This window comes from Suncus etruscus, chromosome 16 (genome assembly GCF_024139225.1).
Source record: "Suncus etruscus isolate mSunEtr1 chromosome 16, mSunEtr1.pri.cur, whole genome shotgun sequence".
Lineage (NCBI taxonomy): Eukaryota > Metazoa > Chordata > Mammalia > Eulipotyphla > Soricidae > Suncus > Suncus etruscus.
The window spans coordinates 11,479,601-11,499,093 of record NC_064863.1 but is presented as its reverse complement, the minus strand read 5'-3'; the positions used below and the strand labels follow the sequence as shown (position 1 = coordinate 11,499,093).

Genomic DNA, 19,493 nt, shown 5'->3' with positions numbered 1-19,493 from the left:
AGAGAGAGACCGAGTCGGGACTCCTTTTCCGGACATGGTCCCGCAGTCCTCAAGGAGATGGATGGCTCCTTCGGGCTGCCTCTTCTAGCAGCGGGCACTTGGGGACAGATGCAAGAGCCACTCCCATCTGCACACATGTTGTCGAGAGCAAAGGAAGGCACACGCATGCAATATTCCTAGCAAATTTCCCAAAGCCCACTCCGCTCTCATATCACAAAGAGGTGGCAGGGAGAGGGGATGCTGTCTAGGCCTCTGGAATTATATGGGTTACTATGCATATAAACTTGGGTAGCACTGAAGATGGATAGGGGATAGGCTAGATGTCCGATCACTTGGGTTTGTTCTATCACTCCGTTTCCCAACCACAGGATTTAAAAAATACATATAGTGACATTTGAATCCAGTGATGCTCTAACACCTAGTATAAGTGCTAAAATTATCTTGGTGTGAAAGCAGAGGCCTAAGTGAATTTGGGAACAGTAATATGCTTCTTAAGATATTAAAAATGCATCATTATTCACGGTCAATTTTTCAGCACCTATTATAGCATCAGGGACATAGTATGCAATACTTGCTTACTGTAAGAAGCAATTAAGGATTCCTTTTCTTCAGATTACTAATTTATTATTCATTATTAAATTTATTATTAATAAAACAAGCCTCTTGGTTCCAAAAAAGATTCAATCATTCCATGAATCACTAATACAGTCACTACTTAGTGCTTTTGAGTAGTAACTTGATGTAGTCAGGTGGTCTTTTGCTGAAATTTTAAGTCTTATTATTATTTGGTTTTTGGCCCCTACCTCGCAGTGCTCACGGGTTACTTCTGGCTCTGTGCTCAGAAATTATACCTGCAGTGCTTGGGGGACCATATGGGACACCAAGGATTGAACCCAGGTCACCCATGGACAAGGCAAGAGCGTTATCCATTGTGCCATCTCTTGGGCTATGTCCTTTCTTGTAGTCCTCTAGTTGAGAGTTATGAAGTACTTACTGCCATTGCCTGTGAGTTATTGGGGTGGGCGTGAAGGAGCTCCAGAGGGGGGTTCAGAGGCTTGAGATAGCGGGTAATGAAAACAGTCTTTCCACTTAGGTCGATCACGGTTGTAAAACACTGACGGGTCGGGAACTTTAAGGCACATTCGGCTTGAAACTTCTCTGTGGCTTGAAGTAATTTCTCATCTTCCTGCGAATCAAACTTCAGAAAGAAAAGGTCCGTGGAGTTTAGATTGGATCACAGGAGGCACAGATAAATTTAATTATTTGCCATAGGCCATACAAGCTAAGTGTGAATCACAGGAAGTACTATCATGGCCAGTCTCCCTGTGGCCCTAGTGGATTGTATTTATAATCTTAAATTTAAAATCTTAAATTCAACACAGTATATTCAGTAGGACTGAGTGGAAACTGAGGCCAAGGATCCATCTGGAAACAGGGATTAGGAAAACAACCCCAGAACACTAAACTGATAAACCAATATGGACCAGAGAGATTAGCTAATAGTCTGAGGGTGTTCTGGTATTGTTTTTAGAGGAAAATGGCACCCAAAAACCCAGCATCTTTTTTTGGTTTGGCTTTGTTTTGGCATCACACTGGCAGTGCTCAGGGCTTACTCTTGGTTCTGTGCTCAGGGGGCCAAATGGGGTGCCAGGGGTCGAACCTGGGTCAGCAGCATACAAGCCAGGACTCTACCCACTGTCCTATTACTCTAAGCCCAGAAGTCCAATATTGTAAATACAAAGTTTAAGAAAGTCATGTAAAATGGATATACTTATAATAAATATCCATATAAGTGAATCATTTAAACAGGTTTTGGAGTTCTAATGTAATTAATAAGAATAATAAAAAATAAAAATAATAAATTTCAAGGATAAAGGAAGCAGAGCTAAAAATGTCCATTTTGGGGAGGGGTTGTTTGTTTTGGGGCCACACCTGGCTGCGCTCAGGGGTTTACTCCTGGCTCTGCACTAAGAAATTACTCCCGGAAGGTTCAGGGAACCATATGGGATGCTGGAGGCAAAATCCATGGTCTCATGCAAGGAAAGCATCCTATCTGCTGTGTTATTGCTCTGGTCCAAACATTCAATGTTTTAATTAGTTTATGATCCATCAGGAGTTGTAAGTTTCCATTTCTCAGTTCATTTTATTTATTCTTCATGGTGCCAGGGTTCACACTCAGCTCTCTCCACACACAAGGCCACACAAGAGGTGCGTGCTTTTTCTGAGCCACACCCCAGCTTTTCATATAATTCACACATGACTTTGTCTAAGCTTAGGGCATTCTTTCAAAATTGATTTATCTTCTGCCTGGAAGCTTAAGTCTGTTTCCCAGACTTTTCAAAGCATAGAAAACATTGCGTGTTGTTAGAAGCAATTCTCACTACCCCAAGCCATCGCTAAGAATAGCACAGAAGGGAGGTCTTTAGAAGACTTCTGTCCTTTAGTATACTTATATTTAGTATATTTTTATATATATAATATATATATATATATAATATATAATATATATATATAATAATATATATATAATATATATAAATATATATATATTTAGTATATTTTTCAAAGGACAACACCATTTTCTAGAAGCATTTGATTTTAAGTCGAATTTAGATTCCAGTGTTTGAAAGTGGTGTTGTCTTGTTTGGTTGTTTTAATCTGGGGTCACACACACTCTGTGGCTTTGGAGGGAGGGCTATGATGTCGAAGGGTACAAACTCAGTCATGCTAGTCACGTTCCCATTTCTCAAGACTGAAAGGGTTTTATTCTTTTTTTAAATTTATTTTTATGTTTTAAATGAGGAATATAAACAGAGTTTATATCTCTTTCTTATTCTTTTATTCATTTTTTTTTTTTTTTTTTTGGTTTTTGGGCCACACCCTGTGCCGCTCAGGGGTTACTCCTGGCTATGCACTCAGAAGTTGCTCCTGGCTTCTTGGGGGACCATATGGGACACCGGGGGATCGAACCGCAGTCCATCCTAGGCTAGCGCAGGCAAGGCAGGCACCTTACCTCCAGCGCCACCGCCCGGCCCCATCTTTTATTCTTTTTTATGTTTTAAATTTGGGATATAAACAGAGTTCTCCCTTCCTTCCTTCCTTCCTTCCTTCCTTCCTTCCTTCCTTCCTTCCTTCCTTCCTTCCTTCCTTCCTTCCTTCCTTCCTTCCTTCCTTCCTTCCTTCTCTTTCTTTCTTTCTTTCTTTCTTTCTTTCTTTCTTTCTTTCTTTCTTTCTCTTCCTTCCTTCCTTCCTTCTTTCCTTCTTTCTTTCTTTCTTTCTTTCTTTCTTTCTTTCTTTCTTTCTTTCTTTCTTTCTTTCTTTCTTTCTTTCTTTCTTTCTTTCTTTCTTTCTTTCTTTCTTTCTTTCTTTCTTTCTTTCTTTCTTTCTTTCTTTCTTTCTTTCTTTCTTTCTTTCTTTCTTTCTTCCCTCCCACCCCTTCCTTTTTCTCTTTCCTTCCTTCCTTCCTTTCTCTCTTTCTCTTTCTTCCTTCCTTCCTTTCTCTCTTTCTCTTTCTTCCTTCCTTCCTTTCTCTCTCTTTCTCTTCCTTCCTTCCTTTCTTCCTTTCCTTCCTTCCTTCCTTCTTTCTTCCTTCTTCCTTCCTTCCTTCCTTCTTTCCTTCTTTCCTTTCTTTCTTTCTTTCTTTCTTTCTTTCTTTCTTTCTTTCTTTCTTTCTTTCTTTCTTTCTTTCTTTCTTTCTTTCTTTCTTTCTTTCTTTCTTTCTTTCTTTCTTTCTTTCTTTCTCTCCCCCTTCCTTCCTTCCTTCCTTCCTTCCTTCCTTCCTTCCTTCCTTCCTTCCTTCCTTCCTTCCTTCCTTCCTTCCTTCCTTTCTTTCTTTCTTTCTTTCTTTCTTTCTTTCTTTCTTTCTTTCTTTCTTTCTTTCTTCCTTTCTCTTCTCCCTCCTGTCCTTCCTTTCTTCTTTTCGTTTTTGGGCCACACCCAGCGGTGCTCAGGAGTTCTGGCTCTGCACTCAAAAATTGCTCCTGGAAGGTTCTGGGATACTGGGGATCAAACCTGGATTACCTGCTTTCAAGACAAACACCCTACCCACTGTGCTATTAATCTGGCCTCTATTTTTCTTTTAATGTTTAAAAACTGCCAATATAGGACATATTTATTGTCTCCACCAGAGTAAAATTCCCATAGTCATGGTAATTTTGTTGTGTGGTTTGGTTTTTTTTTTTTTTTTTTTTTTGGTTTTTGGGTTTTGGGTCACACCCGGCAGTGCTCAGGAGTTACTCCTGGCTGTGTGCTCAGAAATAGCTCCTGGCAGGCACGGGGGACCATATGGGACACCGGGATTTGAGCCAACCACCTTTGGTCCTGGATCAGCTGCTAGCAAGGCAAACACCGCTGTGCTATCTCTCCGGGCCCTTGTTTTTTTTTTTTTTTTTCTATATAGAAGTGAAACTACTTCATAGTACATAGTAGTGTTTAACCAATACCATGTATGGATGAATGTGTTAATGAAAATGTCAATACGTTCCTAACTTTAGAGAAAATCTAGCATATATATCCTCACTACTCTGGCTCTTTTATATTGGCACTGGACTGGGATCTTGATTCTACTTCTATCACTGAACACACAAAAAATTGGGGTGACTGGGGGGTTTGAAAGGATAGAAATATCTCTCAGAACCTAAGCTACATTTTCATGAAATGTTTTTGTGACCCCCCACACTTTAACCACACATCACTATTTTGACCACCCATCCCCTCAGCACAGTGCCAAACATGGCAACTACCCAACAGACACCATGAGAAATACATAACTACAGGAAAAAATAATATTATAAGAGGCAGAAAAATAGCACAGCGATAGGGCATTTGCTTTGCACACAGCCAATCCAGGATGAATGGTGGTTCGAATCCATATGGTCTCCCGAGCCTGCCAGGAGTGATTTTTGAGTGCAGAGCCAGGAGTAACCCCTGAGTGCGCCCCCTACCCCTGCCAGGTGTGGCCCCAAAACAAAAACAAACAAACAAAAACAAGATTATAAGAGGACTGAGGCATGAGTGTGTCACATACTCCAAGGGCAAATTTGCCAACCAAAATAATCGTCATTTTAGAAAGATGAAGTTTTATGAAATAGGGTGGTGTAGGGAGAGAAGCATCCAGAAGGAAATCTATTTCCTTCAATTCATCTGTTTACTTCTTACTTTAATCTTTGTTTCAGTGATAATAAATAGTCTTCAGATAATTTATTTCAGGATTATTATTTGAAACTTGATAGATGTTTTAAGTTCCTAGGGATGACAGACAGTAGGAAACACGTTCCCCAGGGACTTTTAGGTTGGAGGAGGGTCCAATCCAGCTTTCACACAAACTTAGAACACTACCTGAGTGTCTGTGGGGGAAAAATTCAGAGTGCCAGGAAAACATTGATTAGAGTCATTGCTCAACAGGCTAGTAAGAACAATAAAAACCTTGATTCAGGTCTGACCAATTGGCTTTCAAAATGGAAACAGATGGGACTAGAACTTTCTCTGCCACATGGGCCTGAGTGTCTTGTACACTCGGCTTTGTAATGGGCCCTTCTGAGAGCAGAGCTTATGCTTGAATAGTTTTGTGTTCTTTTCTGTACACCTTCTTGTGAAGATGATCATTTCCCAAATCATAAATGGTCATCAATATTTTCTCAAGACACCAGTGTGCCACTGGAAGACGTAACAGTGAAAATCTCCCTCTTTCTCTTTTTTGGTCATACCCTCTGGTGCTTAAGGATTACTCCTGGCTCTGTGCTCAGGGATTACTCCTGATGGGGCTTGGAGTACTGCCAGGGGCCTTGTAACAAGCACAGGGCTCTGGTGGAATTGAACCCAGAGAACAGTGTGCAAGGCAAACATCTTACCTACTGTCCAATCGCTTTGACCTTTATATTGGTAACTAAAAAAGCACCAAGAGAAAAAAAAATGGTGGTTTTGTTTTTTTTGTTGTTGTTGATGTTTTGCCACACCCAGTGATGCTAGGTGTGACTCCTAGCATTGTGCTCAGAAGTCGCTTCTGGTTTGGGGAAATCATATGGGATGCTAGGGATCGAAACTCTGTCCTAGGTCAGTTGCTTGCAAGGCAAATGCCCTACCACTGCGCCACTGCTCTGGCCCCATAAAATGGCGATGTTTTTATTTTTCCACGATGAACAAAAGGTGGAATTGACATTTTTTGTGTGTGTATATAGGATAACCAGGAGGGAGAAACCACCCAAATGTCCAATGACAGATGGACAGATGGTTAAAGAAACTGTGGTTTCTATACACAGTAGGATAGTAGCAGCTGTAAGAAAAGATGACCTTTTCCAGTTTATTGCAACATGGCTAGAACCAGAGGATTTCGTGTTAAGTGAAGCAAGTGCAGAGAGAAGAACAAGTAGCAGATGATGTCACTCTTCTGTAGTACAGAGACAAAGCAATGGATGGACAGTAGGAAAATGATCAACCCTTAGCTTTGAATTGCCAAATCAAGATTAGTGATCCATGTGGTGTGGGGTGGGTGGGTGGAGGCTGGGAAGGAAAAGGCACACTAGAAGCAACACAAGGATGGGATACCTTTACATCAGCACCATGAAATTCAGTACCGCACTGAAACAACGAGGGTCCCCATCCACTATTAAGGGATCACACAGACATTGAGATGAGGAGTTTCATAAGGTTGGGAGGTAGGGGTTAGGGCAGGGGACAAAAGCAGTTGACTAAATTCTAATTCTTTATTAATGATCAAGGGTAAAATATCATCAGTTGCTAATAAAAGGGTAAAACCAAACACTTGGTACCTTTTTAAGCATGACACTCATCTATTCAGCAAGAAAGAAACAAGATAAAGGTTTTGTTAGCAGCAGTTAAGTCTATTAAAATCCTATTTCCACCAAGGCAGTCTCAAGTAAAAGTTTGATTGGTTTGGGGGTCACACTCAGCTGTGTTCAGGACTTATTCCTGGCTCACTGCTCAGTGAATCATAAACAATGCTGGGAGCCCAACTCAGATCTCTCTGTCTCTGTCTTTGTCTCTCTCTCTCTCTCTCTCCCCTCGTGCACCCATCCATCCAGCAAAAAGAATTTCAGGACTTGCTATAGAATTTTAAAGATAGATTCCATGAGTAACTTCCTTTAAAAAAAAAAAATCAAGGCCGGGCAGTGGCGCTAGAGGTAAGGTGCCTGCCTTGCTTGCGCTAGCCTTGGATGGACTACGGTTCGATCCCCTGGTTTCTCATATGGTCCCCCAACCCAGGAGCGACTTCTGAGTGCATAGCCAGGAGTAACCCCTGAGCTTCACTGGGTGTGGCCCAAAAACAAAAAAAAAAAAATCACAAGGAGGGGCCAAAGCATCAGTACAGTGGTTGAGGTGCTACTCATTCATGCAGTTGACTCAGGTTCCATCCATGGTAACTCATACAGTGCTCTGAGCTCAGCAGAAGTGATCCCTAAGTGTAGAGTCAGGAGAAAGCCCTGAGCACAGCTAGATGTGGCCCCCAAACCAAAATAAAAATGATAATAATAAAAATCAATCTACCAATCATAGGAAGAGTCTGGAAAGATAGTTTGGGAGCAAGACATTTGCTTCATATCTGTTGACTTTGGGTAAACTACCTGGCATTGCACATGGTCAATCTTTTTTGTTTGTTTGTTTTTGGGTCATACCCAGCAGGGCTCAAAGGTTACTCCTGGCTTTATGCTCAGAAATTGCTCCTGGCAGGCTCAGGGTGTCCATATGGGATTCTGGGATTTGAACCTGCATGTAAGGCAAACGCTCTACTTTTATGCTATCTCTCTGGCCCCGTACATGGTCAATCTTAACAAGGCCAGACTGATAATTGAGCAAAGCCAGGAATAGGTCCTGATCACTCCAACCCCCTTGGATATCCCCCCTACCCCACAAATCAGAGGAAATGGTCACATAGGGGATGACAGTCAAGGGAAAATTAATACACTAATCTGGGTCCAGGGGAGAGCCTTTTCCAGAATACCCCACAGGCAATAGCTGAGGAGCACTGCTGCTCCCTCCTTAGGCCATCAGGGCCCTCAGGCTTCCTTATCAAATAGCACCCCAGAATGTGGCCTGCTAAGGACATTCAGCCCCAAGAGATCTGAGAGAAAAACTCTATGCAGCCACAGTGGAGCAGGGAAATGTCATGGGTAGCATGCCACAGCCTACCAGAAGGGGTTGGAAGGCAAGTGGGCTTTGGGCTGTCAGCCTTGGGGGACTCTGTGAGTCCTGCTAAGTAGATCTGGATGAGGAAGGCCACCAGGCTCCATGGCTGCCTCTGATGTGATCTCCCATATTCCTGAACTCAACTCTAGTGGCGCACTCTTTCTTGTTAAGAACACATGGAGCGGAGCCAGAGTGATATTGCATAGCTGGCAGAGTGTTTGGACTGCATGAGTGTGATTTCTGGCATCCCATACGGTCCCCGGAGCCTGCCAGAAGTAATTTCTGAGTGCAGAGCCACGAGTAAACCCTGAGTGCTGCGGGGTGTGGCCTCAAAATAAAACCAAACCAAACCAAGCCAAAAATCACATGGAAATAATAAAATCTGTGTCGGATTTTTTGTGTAAGTCATTACACAAAAAGAAAACACTGTAGATCACGAGTTTCCCTTTCTAGAAATTCTTTTTTATTGTTTTTGTTTTTGGGTCACACCCGGCAGCGTTCAGGGATTACTCCTGGTTCTGCATTCAGAAATCGTTCCTGGCAGGCTCGGGGGACCATATGAAATGCCAGGAATTGAACCAGAGTTTGTCCTGTGTTGGCCATGCGCAAGGCAAACGCTCTATCACTGCGCTATCTCTCTGGACCCCTTTCTAGAAATTCTGGAGAGTGTCTGCTTCTCCTTTCCCAGAGAACCCACATAGCTTCCTCATATCCTGCAGGTGGTGATGTTGCATCTCAGTAGATTTGTTTTCTGGTAGCCATCGGGCCCTCCCTTGGGCCAGGCAAATGGCAAACTGTGTGAGTTTCTCTGCAAACCAAACCATACCATTGACTGAGGGATGGGAAAATATTCCTTTTTTCATCTCTATCTGCAGTTTGTGAGGGGATATGGTAGAGACTGTGGAATAATTCATACTCCAGCACTAAGGCATCAGCCACTTGCTTTATGCTCTGCAGAAGGACCAGCTTTTGACTCACCAGTTGGAGTCCTAGGACCTCATCACTGGTGGCCATGGGGAAGATTCTTGGGACAGCCAGAGTTAGAGCCACAAGACATTGTAAGCTCTGCCATCATATGCCTGGTGCCTTGGGACAACCTTTGCTCATCTCTCTACTGGATTCACGAGGGACAAGCCAGTTGGGAGGGAGGGGATGCTGAGGCACAATGGAACCAGAGCAACTCCTAGGTGAGGCTCTGCTCCAGACTGAAGGCTGCAAAATGACTGCCCTCAAGTGGATGCTCTGGTTTGCAGGATATTGGGAAACACTGAAGAGCTTGGAGAAGAGCCCAAAAGTTTTCCTGGCCTCAGGATCCAAGGGACCAATTTCGGAAAGCACCCTGGGGTGCAGGATCCCACAGGGAAAGGGCATATGACAGATTCACCCAAGGCTAATAGGCCTGGCTGGTGTTTTCCTTCCTCTGACCAGAATGCTCAAAGTAGGGCCTGTTTCTCAGTTGTTTTTGGCCTACTTGTGAGAGCTGCTTGGAGACTGACTGAGAGGCTCTGTGAGAGAACAGACCCTGTGGCTGGTCCGCTTTTCCTTCTCTCTCTCCCCCTCTCTTTTCTTTCTCCTCTCACCCTCTCCTCTCCTTTCCTCTCTTTCCCCCTATCTCTCCTCTCTCATCTCTTTATATCTCTTTCCCTTCTCTCTTCTTTCTTTCCTCTCTCCTCTTCTCTCCTCTCTTTAGCTCTCTCTACTCTTTCCCTTCTCTCTCCCCTTTTCTCTCTCCTTTCTCTTTTCTCTTTCTTCTCCCTATCTCTCCATTCCCTCTCCTTCACCCCTCTCTCACCCCCTTTACTCATCTCTCTCCCTCTGTCCTCTCTCCACCCCTCTCTCCTTCTCTTCCTCTCTCCTCTCTCCTCTCTCCCTTTCCTTTCTCTCTCATACCTCTCTCCCTTTCTTTTCTCTCTCTCTCCCTCCATCCCCCCCTCTCTCTATCTCTCTTCCCCCCTCTCCAGACAAACAAGATATCCACAGGATGAGCTTAGGGATTGCATGCTAACTGCCTCCCTGAAAGATGGAGGCTTAGAGACAGTTCTGGATGGTTGTGTTTAGAGAGAGGAGACTCCTTAAATGATGCATAGGGGGCCAGGGAGCTACTCCTGGTGCTGCTGAGCTCAACACAAAGACCCAAGGGACTGAACTAGGGTTCAGTCTACCCAAGTTTTGCTCATGGCTCTGCTCCTGCTTTGGCTTGGGTATCATGTCCAGATTCGGCCTCCTCAGATGAGCAGTTCCATTACCTTTTCTCGAAGTGGCTCCCCGGGCACGAGCTGAGGCTCCATGGTGATAAAGAGGGTGAGGTAGGAACCATCACTCAGACTGCGCACAGGGTCAAAACCGCGCTCGGCACCCACACCACGCTCCTTGCTATAGCCCAGGAGAACAGGCGGGACGTCCACTTTGAAGGTCCCATCAATCTGGTGGAGAAATACAACATCATGCACCCATCCAGCATCATAATAGCGCTCAGAGCTCAGTACCCATAGGGGGTACTGGGGATTGAACCCGGATCAGCCCTGTGCAAGGCCAGCACCCCACAAGTTGGACTATTGCTCAGTATTGCCCAGTTGGAGAAGAACACATCTAGGTGTGACCAACTTTTCCCTGTGAAGGTGTTTCAGGGCATGAACAAATAGCCAGGAGTAACCCCTAAGCATCGCCAGGTGTGGCCCAAAAACCAAAACAAACAAACAGAAACATAAAGTCTGGCCTGGTCTCTTTGGGGGATCCACACATATGAAGGGGCTGTAAGAGGAGCTCCAATCTCAGGGCTCAACTCCATCCATTACAATGGTATGCTTGAGTTGTTTCATTATCTGTAACTATCCTTGATTAGAACCACTAAGTCAAAACTAATCTCGCAGTGGCTGAATCATTCCAGGTAAGCCTGGTTCTTGGGCTGAGATCTCTGGAGCCTTATCAAGATGGCGGCAGGCCAAGTCCTCACTTTGCTAGAGGTCCAGTGCCTGCCCACACTCAACATCCTTCAGCATAGCTTCACTTGATCCAATCTCTTCTTCATTTCCATTTCAGTGATAACCCCTTTCAAGACTAGAGGGGAACTCAAACATTAACTGCTATTGGGAAAAAGAGGGTCATGGAATCAGTCTGGCGAACATGCTCAATGGGCTGAGTCTGATTTCTACCACTTCAAAGGTGGCTTTGACCATCAAGGTTTTTTTCAGAGAAGGGGAGATATGGACAGAGAAAGCTTGACAGGAAGGATAGCCAGATGCCTCCTGATGGTCATTGCAACAGGGCTGAGGAACTTACACTTACCCTAGCTTGGAAATAGATGGTGCTAAATGGAATTTTCACGCAGCCCAACCAGTGTCTCTCAATGCGGGTGTGGATGTCACTGCCTCTCTCACGGTCATCCTGAGGGAGAATTGGGGGGAACCATTGCTGAGTAACATATGACATTAAATACAACCGTGGCAGGCATAAGGGCCTGAGGTTGGACAGATCAGAGACTTGCTGGTTTCTTGACCCTAAGAAAAATGGGAACTTCGCTGATGCCTGAATCAGGTTCATAAATAGACTGGAGATTTGCCAATCATATGTCCTTTTTTTGGGGGGTGGGGGCCACATCTGGCAGCACTGGCTCTGTGCTCCGAAATCACTCCTGGTAGGCTTGGGGGACCATATGAGATGCCAAGCACTGAACTGGGTCCGCTCCATGTTGGCCGTATGCTATTGCTCCGACCTAAGCCAGTCATATGTCCTAAGATTTAGACTTGAGTATGACAATAAAGCACTTCATATACTTTCAAGATTAGAACATAACACTCAATTGGGGATAAAAATAATCCCATATCTCAACCCACCATCTTTCTTTCTCCATTTATACTTGTCAATTTCAATTTTTTTGGGGGGGTCACAACTGGCAGTGCTCAGGGGTTACTCCTGGTTCTGTGCTCAAAAATCGCTCCTGGCAGGCTTGACCATATGAGATGCTGGGATTTGAACCACCGTCCTTCTGCATGCAAAGCAAATGCCCTACCTCCATGCTATCTCTCCAGCCCCAATTTCAAATATTTTAAACACGAGAAAGAGGAAAAACACATTTGGGATTTATATGTTTGAGGAAGATGACAATCCAAAAAAGTCATTGTCTTCAACACTGTGAACTTAGGACCAAAAGAGTTACTCAGTGGGCTCTGCTTTGTCACACTAAGTGTGGCCCCAACTCAAAAAAACCAAAGCAACCAAACCAAACCAAAACTGCGTGCTTACCTCTAAGACATCATACAGCACCTCATCAAAGATGTTAATGAACACATCATCTTTCACCGACTGCAAACTGGTGGTGCTGTAATCCCCATTGGGGGCCCTGCAGGTGAATAGATGGGTACATCAAAATAGATAAATAAGGAAAAACAAACAGTCAACATATAAAAGATGCCCCTGTAAGATCATGGGCAGAAGGAATTCAAAGCAGTGTCTGTGTTTCAAGCATGTGTCTTCTTTTTTTGTTGGCCACATCTGGCAGTGCTCAAGAGTTATTCCTGGCTCTGCCCTCAGAAATCGCTCCTGGCAGGTTGAGGGGACCATATGGGATGCCTGGAATTGAATCAGGGTCCATCCAAGGTTGACTTGTATAAGGCAAGTGTCCTACCACTGTGCTACTGCTCTGGTCCCACAAGCATGTGTCTTGTCTAGGGTTAACTAGAACATAGTGTCTACATGCAAAGGGATAGGGCATACTTGGAGGCTCTGATACAGAGACAAACCCTCTGTATGCTGGTTTGTCATGATGAACCACCGTATGACAACCCCACAGGCTACATCCAAGTTCTGCAGCTAGTCAGAGCACTTCCTAAGAAACCAGGCTCCAGGATGCTTCTCTGGCAGCAGATTCTTAAACACTAACCTCTGGTTCTGTACCTGGAGAGGCTCCACCTATCACATACCTTCCTGGTTATTGCCCCTGAATAATATAAGGATAAGGTCTAGCTCCTGCTACATAAGCAGACACTGCTAAGCATACATAGTCAGGCTAGTACATGTGCTTGCTTGAGCATTGCTTTTGTTTTCACATCATTTTACTTGCTCCCTTTTATCTGCCGTCCTTCTACTCTAACTTAACTAGTTCTATTCTTCACCTACTCTAATTCACTAGGGCTCTGCAGAAAGCTTCATGCAGGTATATGGGTCAGTAGAAATAGATATACCTTTGTGCACACAGATGCAAATGTTTGAGAGTAAGAAAACTTTCTTTTTTGGGGGGCCACACCCAGAGATGCTCAGGGTTACTCCAGCTATGCACTCAGAAATTGCCTCTGGCTTGGGGGGCCATGTGGGACTCCAGGGGATCAAACTGCGGTCCGTCCTAGGTTAGTGCTTGCAAGCCTTATGCCCTGCACCACCACTCCGGCCCCAGAAAACTCTTCTTAAATTTAGGGCAATGGAAACTTAATTCATCACTTCAGTATGTAACAGTACTTTAGTTTTTTGGTTCTTGGGCCATACCCAGTGTTGCTGGGAGGTTACTCCTGGCTTTGTACTCAGGAATTATTCCTGGCAGGCCCAGAGGACCATATGGAGTGCCAGGACCCTACCCACTGTGTTATTATTTTGGCCCATAACAATACATTTTGATTTGATTATGTGTGTGTGTGTGTGTGCATGTGTGTGTGTGTGCGCGCGCGTGTGTGTGTGTGCGTGTGTGTGTGTGTGTGTGTGTGTGTGTGTGTGTGTGTGTGTGTATGTGTTAAAAAGAGTGGCTTACCAATGAAAGCAGGCTGAGGGCAATCCTATTTGCGAATAATACAACCAATTTACCTTCATTAGGAATGAGGAAGAATAAGTTATGTCAAAGTCATAATAAGTTATAATATGTTATGTCTAGAGCCTTCTATTTAGAAAAAAATGTTAGGGGCTGGAGAGATAGCATGGAGGTAGGGCATTTGCCTCCCATGCAGAAGGATGGTGGTTTGAATCCAGGCATCCCATGTGGTCCCCCGAGCCTTCCAGAAGTGATTTCTGAGCATAGAGCCAGGAGTATCACCTGAGTGCTGACGCATGTGACCCAAAAACAAAAGAAGAAAAAAAAGAAAAAAAATGTTATGGGGTTCTTACAATCCTTGTGGGAGGATTCAAACTGAAGCCACAGGGGGAGCAATTTTCAAGGAGTCAGTAGATCTGGTATGAACATTCTCTACCCATACAATGTGAGCCTTTCTCTGCCCATCGTCAAATTTATTCATCATAGTTGTTCTTTTTGATGAGCCCAGTCTGACTTGGCACCTTTGGAAGCTCATAGTAATGTTCAACCTTCCTACTATTCCCACAATACCCATGAAGTTTGTTGTGTAAAACTGAGGGCAGAGGAGGTTGGTCACAATGACCTTCTCCTCAGATCTTGCAAAGCGAACAGCCCCAGGGACTTGTTTCTTGCCCACTTAGTTCCTTCTTTGAGTTTTCTTTGCTTTTCTCTAAAAGTAGAAGAAACTGAATAGTTCCCGAGTTCACTTCCAGATCTAAAACCATGTCTTTTCATGGAAACACAGTAAAAACAGGAACTTCAAACTCCGACATGGGGATTTCCTCTGGCAAGGAAAGACAGGATCACCTGACCTTTGGTTTTCTGTATTTGTTTGTTTGGGCCACACCCAGTGATGCTCAGGGGTTACTCCTGGCTCAAAGACCACTCTTGACGGGGTTCAAGGGACCATATGTGATGCTGGGGATTGAACCTGGCTTGGCCCCACACAAAACAGGTGCCCTTTCTGTCATGCTCTTGCTCCAACCCCAACCTCTTACCTGAAGGGGAGTTCGAGCTCTTCATTCCAGCTGGGGTTTGGGCCATCGGCTGTTGTCGTATGGCAAATTGTCCGTTGGAAAGAAACTTCTACAAAGGGACGCACTAAAGCCTTAAAATCAAAGGGGAACGATGAGTTCTTAAGCGCTGAGTTGCTTTCTTTTGCTATGAGCAGAGGGAGATCCTCTTTATACAGGCTGTTCCCAAATATCTTAAAACAAAAGACAGACTAGGATATTCCTTCCCTATCTCAGTCCCTCCAAATAAAATCTGTTTTTACTTCAAAGAAAGGTCTTGAGACCAAGATGAGCCCCGCCTCCCTGTGACCTCTTACCTGGCCAAAGTTGGGGTCAGCGCCCTGGGTCGGGCTGTGTGTGGTAGGGGAGGCTGAATGCCTGTCGCTGAAAGTCCTCAAGGCTCTTGAGGGCTGTTGGAATTTGCTAGAAGGGAAATACATGACAGAAATACAGGGTAGGGATTGAGGAGATGGATTGCCCAGTGATTCAGGGCCAACCTAAAGGCAAGCATACTCTCTAAATTCAACTCTTCAGAAGACTTTTGGGGTGCCTCACAACACTCCCCTCTCCCGTCCTGAGTGCTGCCTGTCTGACAGAGAATAGAAGAAAAGGTCCCATTTTCTTCTTTCCCCCAGGGATGTGTCTGCTTCTCTTCCCAGAAACTCAAGTGAGTTTCTCTCAGTTTCTCTCAGGTGGCCCTGCCTGCTACCCACTCTGGCTTTCACTCGCTTTGTTTTCCTTAAGCAGGTCCTTTCCAGTGACCTGAGCTCAAAAAATCATTATTTTGTGTTCTTCCCTCCCCTAGGGAGGCCATCGCTCCAACTGGTGGCCATAGGTCCTCACCTGGTGTTGGGCTTCCTCACGGGAATGTCATAGGCCCGGACTATGTTCACCAGCAGCCGGATGTCTCCATCTGACAGGTTCTGCGCTGTCACCTTCTTCCGCCCTTTCCTCCTTGGCTTTAGCGGCCGCTTTTGTTCTGCCAGCTTGAAGAGGCTCAGACCCAAAATGCTATCGATGACACACAACAGGGTTAGCACTCTCAGGAGAAGAAAGGTCTAGAGTTCTGAGACAATACATTGTTCAAACAGGCCTCTCACTGACCCCATGTCTGTGCTATTGATTTAAAGAGATGGAACCCACTAAGAATTGCACCCCAATGGTGGACCCCCATAGCAGAGATGATTCATGCTTATAAAAGGCAATTTATTATTATAATTTTGTATTTTTGGGGGGGTCACACCTGGTCATCACCTTTTAGGTGATGCTTAGGGGACCATGTGTAATACTGAAGTTGGAATTGTGGTAGGCCATGGGCCTAAACCTTTTTACTCTCTTTCTGGTCCAAGTTATATATTACATATATATACACACACAAATATATATACATACACATATATATATATATTTATTTAACTTTAGGGAACCACACCTGGCAGTGTTCAGGGGTTACTCCTGGCTCTGAGCTCAGAAATCATTCTTGGCAGTCTCAGAGGACCATATGGGATGCTGGGGATCAAACTCAGGTTGGCCGCATGGAGGGCAAATACCCTACTCACTGTACTATCACTCTGCCTCCCTTATCAGGTTTTTTAATCGCTGCTTAGCAGAGGAGGAAGAGGGTGTTCTGGATCTCTGCATTTCCTGTCTGCTCCCTGACTTTCTCCTTAATCCCTCCCTTGTATCTGTGCCTGTCTTTGTGTGGGTCAGTCTCTGAACTGAGTTTCCCTCACTTCCACACTCTGTGAAGTAATCCTAAGTGTAGTACTCCTAAGTACTTTAGTACTAAATTTAGTACTCCTGAGTACAGAGGCCAGCAGGTGGGCGGAAAGGGAAGCCCCCTCTCCTTAGCCAGACAGAATGTAGCACCTCCTGGGATCTCTCACTCTCTGATGTCACACAAGTTGGGTGTGAACCCAGGCACCAAGCTTGGACACTCCCTGGGCAAAGGACCCCATATCTCTAAGCCCAGATCTCATCATCCACAAACTGGGGATAATAATACTCTCTTGGGGATGTTGAGAGGACTAAGACTGTGAATGTATGAATGTGGTGGTGGGGAGCAGGGGAAGAAGGCAAAGCACCATGCTTGGCATTTTGGAGGTGACCCACTGAAATGATGCCAAGGATAATATTAGGAAGGGTTGTCTTCTCCAGACAGAAGAACGTGTTGGGCAGCAGGGCCACCAGGGGCATTCTCTATGGCTCCACATTGCACAGGAGAAGATATTTCCCAGGAGTGAGGGCAGGGGAGAGGACCAGAGAGCTGATGGCCAGATGCTATGCAGAAACCCAGATGTGATCTTGGTTCTAGAAGCTTCTAAGAAGGGCTCTGAAGTCATCACAGGGCTGCAGGCTCTTTGCCAAAGACACAGGGAGTGACCAAAGTGGGTGCTTCTGATTTTCATTTATTACTGCAACACCTCTTTCATCTGCACTCTGGGCTCAGCATAAGTGCTTGGTGCCTCTCATGAAATATCCTAAACCCCAGTCCTGCATAACAGCTCATGTTGCTTTGCAGGCAAAAAGTGTGGTCCTCCAAGGTCCTGTGTGGTCCTCCAAGGCCTACAGGAATGACCCCTAAGCACCAACCTGGGAGTAAATCCTGAATACTGCCTGGTGTGGCCCCCCAAATAAAAATAAATGAGACTGTTTCAGATCCTTACAGTTTACTAGTTACTGAAGGTTGTGTATTTGTGTTTGCTTGTCTGTGGTTCACACCCAGCAGTACTCAAGGGCATGCCAGGAACCATGCGGTGCTGGGGTTGAATTTGCTGCAAAGCTGGTGCTTCAGTCCCTGGCTATTCCCCCCCAACCCCCAACCAGAGGTACAGTCATGTGGGCTGGGCTAGTCCCTGCTCTGTCCTTGGGCCATGATTCTTAAATTGCTGCGGTCCTGGATATCTAACACCTGGCATGCTTGGCCTCTCTAAGCTAGAGCCTGGGGTCCCACCACAGTTTTTAAGGGGAGAAACTGGTCCCTGGTGATCTGGTTGTAATGGACAGTGCCTCCCTGGGACTGTGTAAGTATAGATAAAAATGGACATATACTGAACCTAGTGGACCTTCAGCCTCTGCAGCTTTACTTAGCCCCTCAACATTATAGATGGTTCTTAGCTGTCTGATGTACTTTGAGTCTATATTACAAGAATGACAGTGTTTCTCTTCCCTGGTTGACACAGTGCTTTCAAGCCATGCAGCGTGTTGCAATGAATGCAAGCCATCTTCATTTTGTAAGAAACTAAGCCCAGTTTGGAGCCACTTTTGGGGGGAGCCTACATGACACTTGTTCCTCTTATCAATCCACCCCCAACCCAACTCTGGTGGCTCCTGGCACAGACTTTGCAGACCTCTTAGCTATCAATCAGCATTGGGGCAACGCGTTCGCGCATGTGTGTGTGTGTGTGTGTGTGTGTGTGTGTGTGTGTGTGTGTGTGTGTGTGTAGGCATTCAATACAGAAGCATCTTAAAGCCAAGAACAAATCAAAATGAAAAGAATAAAGAACATACCCTGAGCCTTCAGAACTTAATGCAGAAAGTAAAGCCGAGAAAAGAAAAAAGAAAGAAAAGAAATGGAGAAAAAAGCATGAAAAGTCATCATTGAGTTGAAGCATAATTTTCATGGCTGGAATAAAAAAAGACAAAGTTCATGGCAAGACTTTTGGCTCATTCTACAGAGGTGGGGGAAAAGTCTGGGCTAGCTGTGAATATATTGGGGCACATACCCCCCTCCCTCCCACAGGTATGTGGTGGCAGAGACACAGGAAGTGACTGCTATGCAGATGCATGTCTGGTCTCCTACCCCAGAGGAGGAACAGCGAATCTGGAGATAAGGCCAGAGCAATGATTTGGGCATTCATGGTCTACACAAGACCATCTACATGGAGCTGGGCACCTTGCACACATGACCCAGAGTTGAGAATGTCTAAGACTAAACTAAGGAGGCCACAACCACTGTGCTCCATTCCCAGCTCAGTGCAAATATCTCTTCCTGTTGCTAACCCCACTCACCCAACCATCTGTGGTTCTGGCTCCCCAGACCTCCAGAGGCTAGAGAGTTCATTTCTAGCACCTCATTTTCCTGTTCTGTCCCAGGTTGGTTTGAGAAGTTGATAACAGGGCTGGTCTAGGTGGAGGGAAAGGTGCCCAGTTTAGCATGTACTGAGGAGCTAGGCCAAGGAGGGCCCGTTTGCTCACAGTGATGTGGGTGTAAATGGGAATGGAACAGAGGGACCCCCCCACCCCGCCCCACAACTAAACCAGCAGGCACCCTTGGGCTCCCCTGGTTTCCAGCATGAATTGAGACCCAAAATGCACACCAGTGGGTAAAAAAAAGCAAACAAAATTCTTGTATTTGACATGAAAACTTTCATAGCATGCAATAAGAATCACTGTATAAAAAAAACAGATTTTTTTGGGTTTTTACCTGATATTGGGAACTTCTTCTTCTACTATCAAGTCAGTGAGAAGAAAATGGTGTTTTGCAACCAGAAAACGGTTTATCACGGATTCTCTAACCTGGGGAGAGAGAAGTTGTATTAAAATGCTCTTGTTTTGGGGTTAGA

General features: G+C 44.9%; 1 protein-coding gene across 1 annotated transcript in view; it reads right to left on the bottom strand.

Annotated features, from left to right (window-relative positions):
* Positions 1-19,493, bottom strand: part of CC2D2A (coiled-coil and C2 domain containing 2A) — a 183,671-nt gene that overhangs the window by 14,860 nt on the left and 149,318 nt on the right. Inside the window, exons 25-32 of the mRNA XM_049790229.1 lie at positions 19,355-19,446; positions 15,772-15,939; positions 15,246-15,351; positions 14,914-15,023; positions 12,385-12,481; positions 11,428-11,526; positions 10,389-10,565; positions 995-1,198 (exon numbers count right to left, since the gene is read on the bottom strand). Of these exons, the coding sequence (XP_049646186.1) occupies positions 995-1,198; positions 10,389-10,565; positions 11,428-11,526; positions 12,385-12,481; positions 14,914-15,023; positions 15,246-15,351; positions 15,772-15,939; positions 19,355-19,446 (1,053 nt within the window). The remainder of the gene's footprint in view (positions 1-994; positions 1,199-10,388; positions 10,566-11,427; positions 11,527-12,384; positions 12,482-14,913; positions 15,024-15,245; positions 15,352-15,771; positions 15,940-19,354; positions 19,447-19,493) is intronic.